Source organism: Mesoplodon densirostris, chromosome 3 (assembly GCF_025265405.1).
Source record: "Mesoplodon densirostris isolate mMesDen1 chromosome 3, mMesDen1 primary haplotype, whole genome shotgun sequence".
NCBI lineage: Eukaryota > Metazoa > Chordata > Mammalia > Artiodactyla > Ziphiidae > Mesoplodon > Mesoplodon densirostris.
The window spans coordinates 176,037,173-176,053,376 of NC_082663.1; the positions used below are offsets into that span (position 1 = coordinate 176,037,173).

Sequence of the window (16,204 nt, forward strand, 5' to 3'; positions counted from 1 at the left end):
CAAGTATAAAACTGAACAAAATTATTTTTAAAAATTTCAGGGCTCCATAGGTCAAACAAAAGCAAAGGAAACTTGAGAGGTGCTTATTCATGAACAACTGGTGGAACTTTGGGTAACAATGGCAAAAGTCTGACCTAGTTGTCTGGGGCTTCACCACTCTTGACACTCCTCTATCTCTGCTCTGTCACTGTGGTAGTTTTACCTTGGTAGGGCTGGCTGGGAAAGCAGTTTTTCTGCAAGAGGGAGAGAACTTGATGTGGAGGGGACAGCTGAAAAAACCAACACTTTGTACTGTCATTTAAAGTATTTAGATTTGTAGGAAATGAGTAAGGAAGACCTAAAGCAGTGTTGGTCTGAGACTGTCATTCTGGGTGGGGTGAACAGTGTCTCTGATGGAAATATATGGGGACTCTGGAAATAAGAGGGCAATAGAAAGGCTAGATAAATCTCCACTGATCCCTGGGATGACTGTGTAACTATATGTATAAACATGGAGGCACAAGTGGGCTCAGTGAAAAGTAAAAGCTGAGGCAGACTCAAGAGTCACACAGACTCTAAATGTGTTCACCAGCCCCCACACAAAACCCACTGTCAGAGGTGGAAGCCTTAGAAGTTTGAGATGCCCAAATCATTGGCTAACCAATGAGATATTAAGACACAGTGGTGACACTTAAGAAGCCAGAATAAAAATAATAAATATAAGAATTAAGGGGCTTCCCTGGTGGCGCAGTGGTTGAGAGTCTGCCTGCCGATGCAGGGGACACGGGTTCGTGCCCCGGTCCAGGAAGATCCCACATGCCACGGAGTGGCTGGGCCCGTGAGCCATGGCCGCTGAGCCTGCATGTCCGGAGCCTGTGCTCCGCAACGGGAGAGGCCACAGCGGTGAGAGGCCCGCGTACCGCAAAAAAAAAAAAAAAAAAGAAAAGAAAAGAATTAAGAATAATAAAAAAAAAATGAGCACAGACCTCAGCAACTACAAACTACAAGAGAGATTCTACAAACTAAGTCCAGGCAAATTACTCAAAACAAAGCAAAAGAAATCAAAACCTTCAGGGAAAATCAGAATCCAAAGTTCTTACAATGTTTTATGTATGTCCAGTTTTCAACAATAAAAATTCTATGCAAAAAATAGGAAAGTATGACACATATTCAGGAAAAAACAAGTCAATATAAAGAATCTCTGTGTGGCCCCAGGTGTTGATTTTAGTTGATAAATATTTCAAAACAGTTGTTATAAGTATGTTTAAAGAATTTTTTTAAACTACATTTAAAAAGTTAAATGAAAATATCATGATAATGAGTTAACACATGGGGAATCTTAGCAGAAATACAAAAACTATAAAAAAAGAATAAAATGGAAATTCTAAAGTTGAAAAGTTCAGTAACCAATATTAATAATTCAGTAGGTTGGATCAACAGAAGATATGAGATAGCAGAAAAAATAATCAGTGAAATTGAAGCTAGGGGATATGGGAACATATGTATATGTATAACTGATTAAATTTGTTATAAAGCAAAAAAAATTAAAAATAAAGAAAAATTAAAAAAAAAAGAAATTGACGCTAGATTAGTAGAAGTTATCTAATTTAAAAAATAGAGTATAGACTTCCCTGGTGGTGCAGTGGTTAAGAATTTGCCTGCAAATTCAGGGGAAATGGGTTTGAGCCCTGGTCTGTGAAGATCCCACATGCTGTGGAGCAACTAAGCCCATGTGGCACAACTACTGAGCCTGCACTCTAGAGCCCATGAGCCACGACTACTGAAGCCCATGTGCCTAGAGCCTGTGCTCCACAACAAAGACAAGCCACTGCAATGAGAAGCCCACGCACTGCAATGAAGAGTAGCCCCTGCTCACCGCAACTAGAGAAAGCCCAAGAGCAGCAATGAAGACCCAATGCAGCCAAAAATAAATTAATTCATTAAAAAAAAGAATAGAGCAAAAAAAAATGAAAAGTGAACAGACCCTAGAGACCTGTGGATACCATGAAGCACATCAACACACATGTAACAAGACTGCCAGAAAAAGGGGAAAGGAGAGAGGTGAGAAGAGGAGAGGAAAGAGAGAGAAAGAGGGGGGAGGGAGAAAGAGAAGTGCAAAAAGAAATTGAAGAAAATGTGTCCCAAAACATCCTGAATTTGATGAAAAAGAATATTCATATCTGAGAATCTCACTGAACCTCAGGAAATATAAACACAAAGAGATACACATCTAGACACAATATGATTAAACTCCTGAAAGCCAAAGACAAAAGAAAATCCTGAGATCAATAAGAGAAATGCAACCAATTACATGGTGATAAACAGTATGGTTAATAGCTGACTTCTCACCAGAAACAATGAAAGCCAGAGGCAGTAGAAGAACAGACTCAAAAGTGTTGAAAGAAAAAACTCTTCAAGGAAGAATTCTGTATCAGAACTATCCTTCAGACATGAAGGTGAAATCAAAATATTCCAAGATAAATAATGTATAAATATATGTATCTATTATAGATTTTCTTTGTGGTTAACATTATATAATGCTTCTATATATACATGATTATTTTACATTGCTGATCTTTTATTTTCAAATGCATTTTAACAACAGTGCATTTTTACTCCCCTTTCTTCAAGATTACTGTTTTTGACATCATATTTTACTTCTTTTTGTTTTGTGTATTACTTAACTACTTATTGTGGATATAGATGGTTTTGTAACTTTCATCTTTTAACCTTCTTACTAGCTTTGTATGTGGTTGATTTACTATCTTTACTGTATATTTGCCTTTACTGATGAGTTTCTTCCTTTCATAATTTTCATGTTCTAGTTGTGGCTCTTTCTCACTTAGAGAAGTCCCTTTAACATTTCTTGTAAAGCTGGTTTGGTGGTGCTGAACTCTTTTAAGTTTTCTTGTCTGTAAAACTTTGGATCTCTCCATCAAATCTGAATGAAAGCCTCGCCAGGTAGATTATTTTTGGTTGTATGTTTTTCCCTTTCACTCTTTAAATATACCATGCCACTCCCTTCTAGCCTGCAGAGTTTCTGCTGAAAAGTCAGCTGATTGCCGTATGGGAGTTCCCTGTATGTAACTTGTTGCTTTTCCCTTGCTGCTTTTAATATTCTCTCTTTATCTTTAATTTTTGCCATTTTAATTACAATGTGTCTTGGTGTGGTTGATCCTGTTTGGGACTCTGTGCTTCCTGGACTGATGTCTGTTTCCTTTCCCCAGTTAGGAAAGTTTTCAGCTATTATGTCTTCACATATGTTCTCTGCCTCTTTCTCTCTCTCTTCTCATTCTGGGACTCCTATCATGCAATTGTTCGTATGCTTGATGTTGTCCCAGAGGTCTCTTATACCGTCCTCATTTCTCTCTATTTTTTCTTTTTTCTGTTCTGTTCAGCTTCATTGATTTCCACTACTCTGTCTTCCAGCTTGCTGATCCGTTCCTCTGTATCATCTAATTTATTGTTGATTCCTTCTAGTGTATTTTTCATTTTAGTCATTGTATTCTTCATCTCTATTTGGTTCTTCTTTATATTTTCAAATTCTTTGTTAAAACATCTAACTGCTTGCTCCATTCTTCTCCCGGGTTCTTTGATCATCTTTATGATCACTACCTTGAACTCTATCAGGTAGATTGCCTATCTCCACTTCACTTAGTTCTTCATCTGAGGTTTCATCTTGTTCCTTTATTTGGAACATGTTCCCCTGTCACCTCATTTTGACTAATTTGCTGTGTTAATATCTATGTAGCTGGTATGTTGGTTGCATTTTCCCACCTTGGATAAATAGCCTTTTGTAGGAGACATTCTATGCATCCCAGCAGTGTAATCCCCTCTGGTCACCAGAGCTATATGCTCTAGTGATGCCCCCTGTGTGGGCTGCGTGGGTCCTCCTACTGTGGCAAGCTGAGTGCTGAGGATTGTCTGGTAGGCATGGCTGACCCCCAGTCAGATTGGTTGCCAGGCCCTGATTTGTGTGGAGGCTGCCAATTGGTTGTTGGTGCCAGGTCATGAGGTGGCTGCCTGAGCAACACTGTGGGGTCCTGGCGCTAGTGCTGGCTTGCTCGTGGACAGAGTCAAGGTTCTGGTGTGTGTGGTTGTGGGGTCAGGATTCTTGGATCTAGTGTTGGCCTACTGGTGAGTGGGGCTGGATCCCAGGGTGGTTGGCTGAGGAGTCCAAGATATCTCAGAGCTGGTGTTGGTCTGCTGGTGAGCTGGCTGCTTCCTACAAGATAGGGTGAAAGGCTGTGGTGTTTCTGGGGCTGGTATACGCCTGGTGGTGCATGGGGCCAGGGGCCAGGAGATGCTGGACCTGGTGTGGGCAGAGCCAGGTCCTGGGGTTTCTCGTTGCATATCCTAGGGGCCCCAAATCATGTGTATTGCTCTGCTGGTGGGCAGTGCTCAGGCCCAGCTTGTCTCAGGGCTGGTGCCAGCTTGATGGTAGGTGAGCTGGATCCTGCCATAGCAGGCTGTGTGTCTGCAGTTGTCCTGGGCCTGTTGTCCACCCACTTGTGGGTGAGGCTGGTCCTGAGGCCAGAGCCAGCTCACTGATGGGTAGGGCCAAGCCCCAGGGCTTTCTGGGGCATATGCCTCCCCACTGGTGGATGGAGCTGTGTCCTGGTGTCTCTGGCTGCAGGGCCTTGTGTGCCCTGGGTCTACTGCCTGCCCAGTGACATGTGGGGCCAGGTCCTGAGCCATCTGGTGGACAGGGCAATGTCCAGTGCTGGCTGTTGTCTCAGGAAGTCTTAAGGCAACCTGTCTATTGGTGGATGGGCCTGTATCCAGCCCAGCTAGTTGCTAGAGTTGAGGAGTCCCAGTACTGGTGACTATAGGCTGGTGGGCAAGGGCAGGACTGAGTTCTGAGGCTAATAAGCTAGATGGAGGATTCCAAAATAGCGCTTGTCAACACAAGTGTCCATGTGGTAGAAAGAGCTCCCCAAAATAGCGCCACCAGAGTCTGTGTCCCCAGGGTGAACTCCGGTTGCCTCCTGCCTCTCTGGGAGACCCTTCAAGATCAGTAGGTGGGTCTGACCTAGGCCCCTTTCAAATCACTGCTTCTGCTCTGGGTCCTGGAGCATGTAAGATTTTGCATGTGCCTTTTAAGAGTCTTTATTTCTCACAGCTTTCTGGGTGTCCCAAAATTAAGCCCTGTTGGCCTCCAAAACCAAATATTCCTGGTGCATGACCCCAGGACTGGGGAGCCCAGTGTGGGGCTCAGACCCTTTTCTCCTTGGGGAGAAGCTCCATATTTGTAATTATTCTCCTGTTTATGGGTCACCCACCCAAGGGTATAGGTCTTGACTATACTATGACTTTGCCCCTCCTATCCATCTCTTTGTGGCTCCTTCTTTATATCTTTAGTTGTAGAAAACCTTTTCTGGTGGATTCCAGTCTTTTTCATCAATAGTTGTTGCATCAGTAGTTGTAATTTTGGTGCTCCAGTGAGAAGAGTTGAGCTCAGGGTCTTCCTATTCCGCCATCTTGGCTATATCTCCCTAACTCTGGTCTCTGTCTTTTGATTTGCAAGTTTAACCCATTTACACTTAAAGTAATTACTGACAAGGAGGAACTTGCTTCTGTCATTTTGCTACTTATTTTCTACATGCCCTATAGCTTTCCCCCCCGCATTTTCTTGTATTCCTGTCTTCTTTGCATTTAGTTGATTTTTTGTAGTGAAATGTTTAAATTCCTTCTTAATCTCCTTTTGTGGTTACCATGGGGACTACATTTAACATTTAAAGTTTTAACATTCTAATCTGAATTTATATCCACTTAACTGCAATAATGTTTTTTTACTTAAGTAAACCAGGTATGAAACTTTCTTAAACTGGTATAAGATATCAATCTGAAATCTCCAAACCAAGCCACAGACTTAATAGTAAACCATTAGAAGCATTTCCATTAAAATAAAAAACAAGAAAAGGAGACCTAGCAACATTTCTACTAGAGGTTCTAACCATTGCAATAAGAAAAATAAATAAAAGATAAAATATAGGAAAGGAAGTGATGAAACAATCTTTATCTGAAGAAAATATGATATTTAAAAATCTAGAACAATTAAATAATCAACTGACAAAATATTATAAATGAGTACTATATGGTGGTTGGGAACAAGATCAATTAACAGAAATCAACAGCTGTGTCTGATTAGCAAATGCAATTAAAAATAATATTTTAAATAACCATAAAAATTCTAAATTATGCAGATTTAAACCTAGAAAGAAAGTGCAAGGCTTTTATGGATAACTAGAATAACTAAAATGTTTTTCATAGGTTAAAAAAAGATTATCTCTAAATTGAATTTAAAATCTTAACAAAAACTATGCTTGGAAATTTGTGTTCTCAGTATACTAAATATTAATTCCACACTCAAAGTAGATGTAACTACTTCTCTGTAAACAACAAAAGAAAACAAAAATTCTACATTGACAGAGAAACAGATAATGATTGAGGGATAGGGATTCCAGTCCTCAGATACTTGCAACCCCTTAATGGACAGAACATGTTCTCTCCTGTAATGTCATAGAGCCATCATCCCTTCCACAAGCTCCAATAATGGGATTGAACCTGCACTTTGTTTTCTTACCTTGTTGGGAGATGGATCCCCATCCTGTAGCCCAGCAAGAAAGGTTTGAAAGAGTCACATCTGGGGGTGCAATACAGATGGGAAGCACAGAGTCAGAAAACACAATGCGAGTTTTCAGCTGCACCAGAGCGATGTCACCTCCAACAGGATGGTACACTTCATATGTGGGGTGTATGATCACCTTATTCACCTCAAACCATTGGGTGTGACTGCCTGCAACCCTGAGGTCCACAAGGCCCACATACATATCAAATGCTTCAGTGATCTTGTTCCTGTAGGGACAGAGGACAAAGGCATAGTGGTTCGAGCACCTTGCACCTGGGAAGAGGAGCTTCCATGAGATCACAGACTCAGGGAGTCCTGGAGCATGGCAGCCTGTGTATCCAAGCTCTCAGCCAGGACATGGAAAGCAAGCCCTTCCAGCACATCAGGGACCTGACTGTCTGGCAGAATTGCTCCCAACAAAGCCCTGACCTGAGCCCATGGAGGATTCAGGGACCCACCAAGACCTGCTGGACAGCCCAGGATGGTGAGCTTGTCTGATGTACAATGAGCTGCCAGTGAAGATAAGTCTTTCATCACCTCTCATCCTGTGATTTGTCCTCTCTTCCCTCCTCTCATCTAAGATGTGGCTCCTCTCCTCACCTCTCATCCTATTATGTGGTTCCACACCTTTCTGGAAGAGCTGAGGGCCCTAAAGGAGCCCTCAGCCTTGTGCAAGAAACTGTAGTGGATGGAGCTGTGTGCTGGGTCCCACTCTCTCCCCTGCCTCCAAGAAGTCCCTGTCCTATGTGACCCACGTGGTTGGTCTTGCAGCCCTAGACCTCCATGGGAATAGTATCCAGCACCGCCCACTCACCTGTCAAAGCAGTGGGCGGCTGACAGGATCCAGTATTCGTCAATGATGGACCCACCACAGATGTGGAAGCCTGCATAGTGCACACTGACCTGCCACGGCCACTTTTGCTCGAGGGTATCCACGCCTCCCATGATCTTCCCCTGCATATGACGCTGGCCACAAGCTGAGGAAAGGACAGAGTATGCGAGTAGCAGTGGCACCAGGGCAGGCGTGGCCACAGGCAAAGCCGAGGAGGGTGAGTGGGCGGAGGGAAAAGGGGGAGGGCCGCGGAAGACTGGGTCTCCACCCTTGGGGGGAGGAAGCCCGGGATTCACTGCAGGGACCACCGCCAACCCGCGCTTGGAGGGGTCCTACCCAAATCACGGCTAAAGGCGACCCCCTCACTGGCAGGGTGCCTGTGGGCCGTGGCTGCAGCCTGGGTGTGAGGCAGGAGAAACAGGAGCAGAAGGAGGCTCAGGGTCCTGGACTCTCCAGGCCCAGTGCGAGGGCCGGTCAGCGCGGTGGCCATGAGGTGGGAGTGCCTCCTGGATGCGAGGGCTAGACCATGCAACTTGTGACGTCACAAACATGCGACAGTGCCCAGGCACGCGATGGCATTAAAGCGCGACAGCATAAACACCGGCTCGCTCACTCTTCAGCTGGGAGCCAGCTCTCAATGGTCCTCCCCTCCATCACCCCCCAACCCTGCTGTGGCTGGCTCGCTGTGGTCTCACTCTCAAGAGGGTAGTCAGTAGACTCTGGGTGGTCTTGCTCCCCGGATGGTGGTGGTGGTCATTGGTTTCTCTCCCCACTCTTGGCTGATGCAATGGAAATAATTTCGTCCTGTGTCTCTCAACACCCAGCCAGTAAGCTGGGGTTTGGTCAAGTTTCAGTTGCAGCATTCCAGAAATGTACAAACAATTTTCATGCCTCCTCTTGATCATATTTGCTAATGTGCCATTGAATAGAGCAAGTTATACAGGTGTTGGGGAAAAAGCGATGGAAAAATGCCTTATACTACTTAAGACTTCTCTCTGGAAACTTCAGAACTCTGCTGCTGTGACAATACATACGGAAATGAACAGGACTGTATTCCAATAAAACTGTATTTACAGACACTGAAACTTGAAGTTCATTTAATTTTCGCATCTCACAAAATATTCTCTTGTTTTACCCCCAAGCAATAAGAAGTGTACAAACCATTCTTAGTTCAGAATGTACAGAAACAGGTAGTTTGCCAACCTCTACTCTGTTTCTTATATTTCTTTTTTTTAAAATAGATTTTATTTTCTATAGCAGTTTTGGGTTCACAGCAAAATTAAACAGAAGACACAGATATTGTTAATGGGGCAGGCAATGCATGTGTTAGGGTAGGAGGTATTGGGAAATCTCTGTACCTTCTATTTCTTGATATTAATCCCTTGTCTTTTATATGTATTGCCAATAATTTCTCTTTCTTCATTGTTCCTTGTCCTTTAATATGTTTCAAGTGTGTTCATAACTGTTCAATGGAGAATTTTTATAATGGCTGCTTTAAAATCCTTGTCCAATAATTCAACAGCTATGTTAGCTTGATGTTGGTGTCTATTAATTGTCTTTTCTTATTGGAATTGAGAGTTTACTAGTTCTTGGTGTGACAAGTCATTTTGGACTGTGTCCTAGGCATTTTGAGTATTACTCTATGAGCCTCTGGTTCCCACTTAAATCTTCTATTGATTTTTTAGCAAGTTGCAAACCTGTTTAGGTTCAGAACGCACATTCTGGCTCACTCTGGTGGACTGTGGTTCCAACAGCAGTTTAGTTTATTATGTCTCTGCAGGGCTATTCTGGTCTGTCCACTTGCATGTTTCCCAGATGACAGGACTCCACCTCAGGGTCTTCTCAGTGCTGGCTTGAGATGGGGAATGGTGTTACCTCATACTACAGGTGGGGAGAGAAGACAGTCTCCACAATGTGTCTGGCTTGTGTGTCCCATCCTTTCTGAAGGGGGTTGTAGAAGTCAGATAACACTGGTTCTCAATCAGGGGTGATGTTGCAAGGGCACATTTGGTAATAACTGGATACATTTCTGATTATCAGAATTGGGGGAGTGTGCTATTGGCATCTGGTGGGTTTTACAGGGATACTGCTATAGATCCTATAATGCATAGAATACCCTTCCAGAACAAAGACTTTTTCAGCCCCAGATGTCAATAATGCTGAGGTTGAGATATCTTGGCTTATAGGTTCCACGAGGAGCACCTTACTGTGGGGAAAAGTTGTTGGAACATAGCCTCTTACCAGTGAACTCAGTGTCTGCGATGGTTGTTAGGGAACAGAGGGGTGCAGCTCTCCTCATGTTTGCCCCAAGAACAGGCAGGGTGGCGAAAATGTTTCTGTCATGGTGGGCAGCCCTTTTCTGGGCCTTTGACTTTTCTTAAGGCATGTGTGTGTGTGTGTGTGTGTGTGTGATCGTGTGTTGGTATTTCGAGGTTGCAGTCTTCTCTAACCCTAAGTTGGACACATGGGAGGAAAGAAAACCCCAGGAAACTCCCCACTGGGTTGTTCTTCAAGTCCTGGGATCCCTAGCTAGTCTGCCTCCTTTTGTCTACATTTCAGAATCTTCTAGTAGGTGATTTGTGGCCTTGTGATCAGTAGGAGGAATAAAATGAAATGTATTCATCACTTTTATCTAAGCCTTAAGGAACTTGAAATCTTTAATAACTTAATTGTTTTCTTCTCCCAGTTGAGTTTGTTTCCTACAAATTGCTATTTTCAACTTGATTGATTTGGTGCTTATTTTCTGTGTTTAGAGGCTTTCCTTGGATATCTGGTCTTCTATTTGAAATTATGAATGTTGGAAAAAAAGGTAATTGGAAACTCTGGGATGTGGACATGGCTTGTTTACTTTGAGCTTCCAAGCAAGAGAACAGGATGAGTCATGGGAGAGCTGCTGATGTCAGTATCTTTAGGTGGTCCCTCTTGGGCTTGTCAGCTTCTCCAGAGGATCCCAAACTCCTTCCTGAATGGTAGGAGTCTTACTGCAGGGTTCTGGCAGCTCAGGTTGAGGAAGGCTATATCTTTTTTTTTGTTTTTTAATAAATTTATTTATTTTATTTATTTTGTTTTTGGCTGCATTGGGTCTTCGTTGTGGCTCGCAGGCTTTCTCTAGTTGCAGTGAGCGGGGGCTACTCTTTGTTGCAGTGTGCGGGCTTCTCATTGCAGTGGCTTCTCTTTTTTATTTTTTTATTATTATTTTTTTAGTTATAACTTTTTAACATCTTTATTGGGGTATAATTGCTTTACAACATTGTGTTAGTTTCTGCTATAAAACAAAGTGAATCAGATATACAAGTCTTTTGTCTCCTTAGGTAGGTTTATTCCTAAATATTCCTAAAGAGTTATTCCTAGATATTTTATTCTTTATGTTGCAATGGTAAATGGGAGTGTTTCCTTAATTTCTCTTTCTGATTTTTCATTGTCAGTGTATAGGAATGCAAGAGATTTCTGTACATTAATTTTGTATCCTGCTACCTTACCAAATTCATTGATTAGCTCTAGTAGTTTTCTGGTAACAACTTTAGGATTCTCTATGTATAGTATCATGTCATCTGCAAACAGTGAAAGCTTTACTTCTTCTTTTCCAGTTTGGATTCCTTTCATTTCTTTTCCTTCTCTGATTGCTGTGGCTAAAACTTCCAAAACTATGTTGAATAATAATGGTGAGAGTGGACAACCTTGTCTTGTTCCTGATCTTAGAGGAAATGGTTTCAGTTTTGCACCATTGAGAATGATGTTGGCTGTGGGTTTGCCATATATGGCCTTTATTATGTTGAGGTAAGTTCCCTCTATGCCTACTTTCTGGAGGAGGGTTTTTATCATAAATCGGTGTTGAATTTTGTCAAAAGCTTTTTCTGCATCTATTGAGATGATCGTATCGTTTTTCTCCTTCAATTTGTTAATATGGTGTATCACAGTGATTGATTTGCATATATTAAAGAATCCTTGCATTCCTGGGATAAACCCCACTTGATCATGGTGTATGATCCTTTTAATGTGCTGTTGGATTCTGTTTGCTAGTATTTTGTTCAGGATTTTTGTATCTGTGTTCATCAGTGATATTGGTCTGTAGTTTTCTTTCTTTCTGACATCTTTGTCTTGTTTTGGTATCAGGGTGATGGTGGCCTCATAGAATGAGTTTGGGAGTGTTCCTCCCTCTGCTATATTTTGGAAGAGTTTGAGAAGGATAGTTGTTAGCTCTTCTCTAAATGTTTGATAGAATTCGCCTGTGAAGTCATCTGGTCCTGGACTTTTGTTTGTTCGAAGATTTTAAATCACTGTCTCAGTTTCAGTGCTTGTGATTGGCCTGTTTATATTTTCTATTTCTTGCTGATTCAGTCTCAAAACGTTGTGCTTTTCTAAGAATTTGTCCATTTCTTCCAAGTTGTCCATTTTATTGGCATAGAGTTGCTTGTAGTAATCTCTCATGATCTTTTGTATTTCTGCAGTGTCAGTTGTTACTTCTCCTTTTTCTTTTCTAATTTTGTTGATTTGAGTCTTCTCCCTTTTTTTCCTGATGAGTCTGGCTAATGGCTTATCAATTTTGTTTATCTTCTCAGAGAACCAGCTTTTAGTTTTATTGATCTTTGCAATTGTTTCCTTCATTTCTTTTTCATTTATTTCTGCTCTGATCTTTATGATTTCTTTGCTTCGACTAACTTTGGGGTTTTTTTGTTCTTCTTTCTCTAATTGCTTTAAGTGTAAGGTTAGGTTGTTTATTTGAGATTTTTCTTGTTTCTTGAGGTAGGATTGTATTGTTATAAGCTTCTCTCTTAGAACTGCTTCTGCTACATCCCATAGGTTTTGGGTCATCATGTTTTCATTGTCATTTTTTTCTAGGTATATTTTGAGTTCCTCTTTGATACAGTGGCTTCTCTTGTTGTGGAGCACAGGCTCTAGGTGCACAGGCTTCAGTAGTTGTGGCTTGCAGGTTCAGAGTGCAGGCTCCGTAGTTGTGGTGCACAGACTTAGTTGTTCCATGGCATGTGGGATCTTCCCAGACCAGGGCTTGAACCCTTGTCCCCTGCACTGGCAGGCAGATTCTTAACCACTGCGCCACCAAGGAAGCCCCAAATGGCTATGTCTTAACATTCTTCATTAAGTATGTGATCTCCTAACTTTCCAGTTTGGGCATCCAGGGCCTTAAACTGGCCTGAGACTCCTCAGTGTGAATTACCTGTTTCACTCCTGGCAGAAAACAAAACTCCAGATTTCTGCAACAGTCTGTAAGGTACTCTAGACTAGAGATATGGAGTGGGGAGAAGTTTTAGGGATATAACTGCTTCTCAAACTACTTTTCCCCCAACAGTCCTCCCTTCCTAGTCAGATCTAGACACACCGATTCTTTTTGAGAATTCTGTATTATAGATCATTTTGTTTTCAGCTCTCTCTATGGTGTACTTAATTCTTTTAGGTCAATTACTATTTATAGATCTGCCATCCACTTGCCAAAACCTTTTTGATTAAGATATAATTTACAAACAGTAAATTGTAGCCAATCATGCAAGTTTTGACAAATACATACAGTCCTGTTACCACCACCATCAAGCTATAGAAGAGTTCCATTGTACCCCCTCAGTCCTGCCACCATCTTCCCTGTGCACATTTACTGTCAAGCCCTCCTTCTTCCCCCAGCCCCTTTAAACCACTAATCTAGTTTTCCATCCACATAGCCTGGCCTTTTCCAGAATGTCATATAGGTAGTCTTCTAAGTCTGGCTTCCTCTACTTAGCATAATGCTTCTGAGGTTCATCCATATGATGGCCAGTAAAATCCCTGGGCCTAGAATTTTCTTTTCCGAAGGGTTTTTAACCATGAATTCAATTTCTGTAATACATATAGGACTATTCAAATGATTGAGTTCTTCTTGAGTGAATTTTAGTACTTTGTATCTTTTAAGGAAATTATCCATTTCACTTGAGTTGTTGAATTTACATTTATAAAGTTAGTAAAGGTCCCCTTATTATTCTTTCAATGCCTGTAGTTATCACCCACCTTCATTCCTGATATTGGTATCTTCTAACATGTTATTAATTAATTTATTTATTTATTTATTTTTGCCTGTGCTGCCCAACTTGTGGGATCTTAGTTCCCTGACCAGGGATTGAACCCAGGCCTTGTCAGTGAAAGTGCCTAGTCCTAACCACTGGACTGCCAGGGAATTCCCTAACATGTTATCATTTTATATATGCAGGCTATTTGGTTTTTGTAAGCTACTTTACTGAATATTCTTTCAGTTTGTGATAGTTTCACATTGATACTTTTTTTGTTATTAAGAATGGTTTATAAATTCTTGATATAAGTCTCATCAGATATATGGTTTGCAAATATCTTCTCACAGTAGGTGGGCTGTCTTTTCACTGTCTTGAATGTGCTTTATGACACACAAAATTTTTAATTTTAAAGAAGTCCAAATTCTCTATTTTCTTTTGCCATTTGGGCATTTAGTGTCATATCTAAGAAACCATTGCTTAACCTAAGGTCATAAAGATTTATTCCTGTGTATTCCTATAAGCAGTTTATCATCTTAACTCTTACATTTAGGCCTGTGATCTATTTTGAGCTAAATTTTGTGTCATGATGTGAGGTAGGCGGTCCAACTTCATTCATTTGCATGGGATATTTGGTTGTCCCAACATCATTTGTTGAATAGACTAATCTTTTCTCACTTATTTTCTTGGAATCCTGGCCAAAAAAAATTGATAATAAATGTAAGGAGTTTTTTTTCCTAGACTTTTAATTGTAATTGATCTATATTTCTATCCTTATGCCAGTTCTACACTGTCACAATTACTGTAATCTTGTAGTAAATTTGTAATCATGAAAATTTAAGTCTTCCAACTTTGCTTTTTTCTTTTTCAAGATTGTCTTGGCTAGTCTGAGTATTTTTCCATATGAATTTTAGGGTCAGCTTGTTAATTTCTATAGAAAATCCAGCTGGAATTTTGATAAGGGCGCAATCAATCTGTAGATCAACTTTGAGAGTATTACCATCTGTTATGGGTTGAACTGTATTCCCCAACAGATACGTCCTACCCTCAGTATTTCAGAATGTGACCTCATTTGGAAATAGGGTTATTGAATATGAAATTAAACTTATGATGAGGTTAAACTGGAGTAGGGTGGGCCCTTAATCCAATATAACTGGTGTCTTTATAAGAAGCAGTTGACCAGATGATGCCCACTAACATATCAGGGATAATCTCCTTTATTTAAAGTCAACTGATTGTAAATGTTAATTACATCTACAAAATACCTTCACAGCAACATCTAAACAACATTTGAAGAAACAATTGGGCATCATAACCTAGACATGTTGACACATAAAATTAACCAAGACAGTCCTCCCTTGTCAACTTGGCACCCATACACATCTAATCCATACTTAATCTCCAAATAAAGACAACAGCAGAGTCATACTTCTGTCTAACATGATGCATCCATCCTGAGTACAACTGAAAATGCAGTAACCCTTTTCCCAGAAGAAAATCCAAGTCCTTGAGTGATGTTGTCTCTTCTCTTTGGCATCCTGAAACGTACTCTCTCTCTCTCTCTCTCTCTCTCTCTCTCTCTCTCTCTCTCTCTCATAGCAAAATGAGGAAAAAATACTCATAACACCTATAATCCTAGTTTCTGCAAATGGTCACATGGTCCTAGCTGGTATTTACACTTCCCTCTTCCACTACTCATTCCATATTCCCCTTGCCCAGCAAGCACCCTAAGATGGTCATGGTTCTTTATCTCATAGGTCATAGGTGACTCAAACTTTCATTCCTGAAGGATCTGGATCATTACTAGTCCTACCTGAATTGGGCTGTTGTAGTTTTTCATTGATTTTAATCATAGCATGGTGATATGGAGAGACACTATAAGGGATCTTCTGGGTTCCAGACATATTCTTCCTTACTTCCACTGTAGAGTAGTAGTCCAATTTTCCTTTGGTAATCAGACTTAATCATCCCAGCTAGTACAGCAACTCCCTTTTTTTGCCTGTTGATTCAGAAGCATGAGGAGCAAAAACTAGCTGGGTGGCAGTCTTAAATTCCAATTCAATGGCATCATTGTTGTGTTTCCTTATGGAAGCATTCCTTGCTGTGGAACAAAGACCTCTATATCAAGATTAGGAAACTAATACACAATCTTAACAATATTAAATCTGAACCATGAACACAAATGTCTTTTTATTTATTTAGATTTTTAATTTCTTTCAAGATTTCTCCCAAGTCTTGCATTTCTCTCATTAAATTTATTCCTAAATATTTTATTCTTTTTGGTGCAACTGTAAATTGAGTTACTTTCCTAATTGCATTTTTGGATTATTTGTTGCTAGTGTACACAAATACAATTGATTGCTGTCTATTGATCTTATGTCTTACAACTATTATAAGTTATAACAGATTTTTAGTGGCTTCCTTAGGATTTTTGTATATACATGGTCATGTTATCTCCAAGTAGAGATCATTTTACTTCTTCCTTTCCACTCTGGATTAAAATTTTAATTGTCTTTTATTTCATTTTCTCACCTAATTTTGAATAGAAGTGGCAAGAGCAGAAATCCTTCCCTTGTTTCTGGTCTTAAGGGGAAAGCTTCCAGTCTTTCATTATTAACTATGGTGCTAGCTTTGGATTTTTCCTAGATGCCCTTTATAAGCACGAGAAAATTCCCTCAAATTCCTAGTTTGTTGAGTTTTTTTAAATCATGAAAGGGTGCTGAATTTTGTGAAATGCTTTTTCTACGTTTATAAGATAATCATGTGGGTTTT

The 16,204-nt window shown here is 40.7% G+C and overlaps 1 protein-coding gene and 1 pseudogene across 1 annotated transcript in view; one reads left to right on the forward strand and one right to left on the reverse strand.

Moving 5' to 3' along the window:
• Positions 1-7,932, reverse strand: part of PRSS38 (serine protease 38) — a 57,651-nt gene extending 49,719 nt beyond the window's left edge. The window contains exons 1-3 of the mRNA XM_060094577.1: positions 7,779-7,932; positions 7,425-7,587; positions 6,566-6,837 (exon numbers count right to left, since the gene is read on the reverse strand). Of these exons, the coding sequence (XP_059950560.1) occupies positions 6,566-6,837; positions 7,425-7,587; positions 7,779-7,932 (589 nt within the window). The remainder of the gene's footprint in view (positions 1-6,565; positions 6,838-7,424; positions 7,588-7,778) is intronic.
• Positions 7,933-8,014: 82 nt separating this feature from the next.
• The window catches only part of LOC132487021 (RNA-binding motif, single-stranded-interacting protein 2-like), a 46,592-nt pseudogene continuing 38,402 nt past the window's right edge, over positions 8,015-16,204 (forward strand).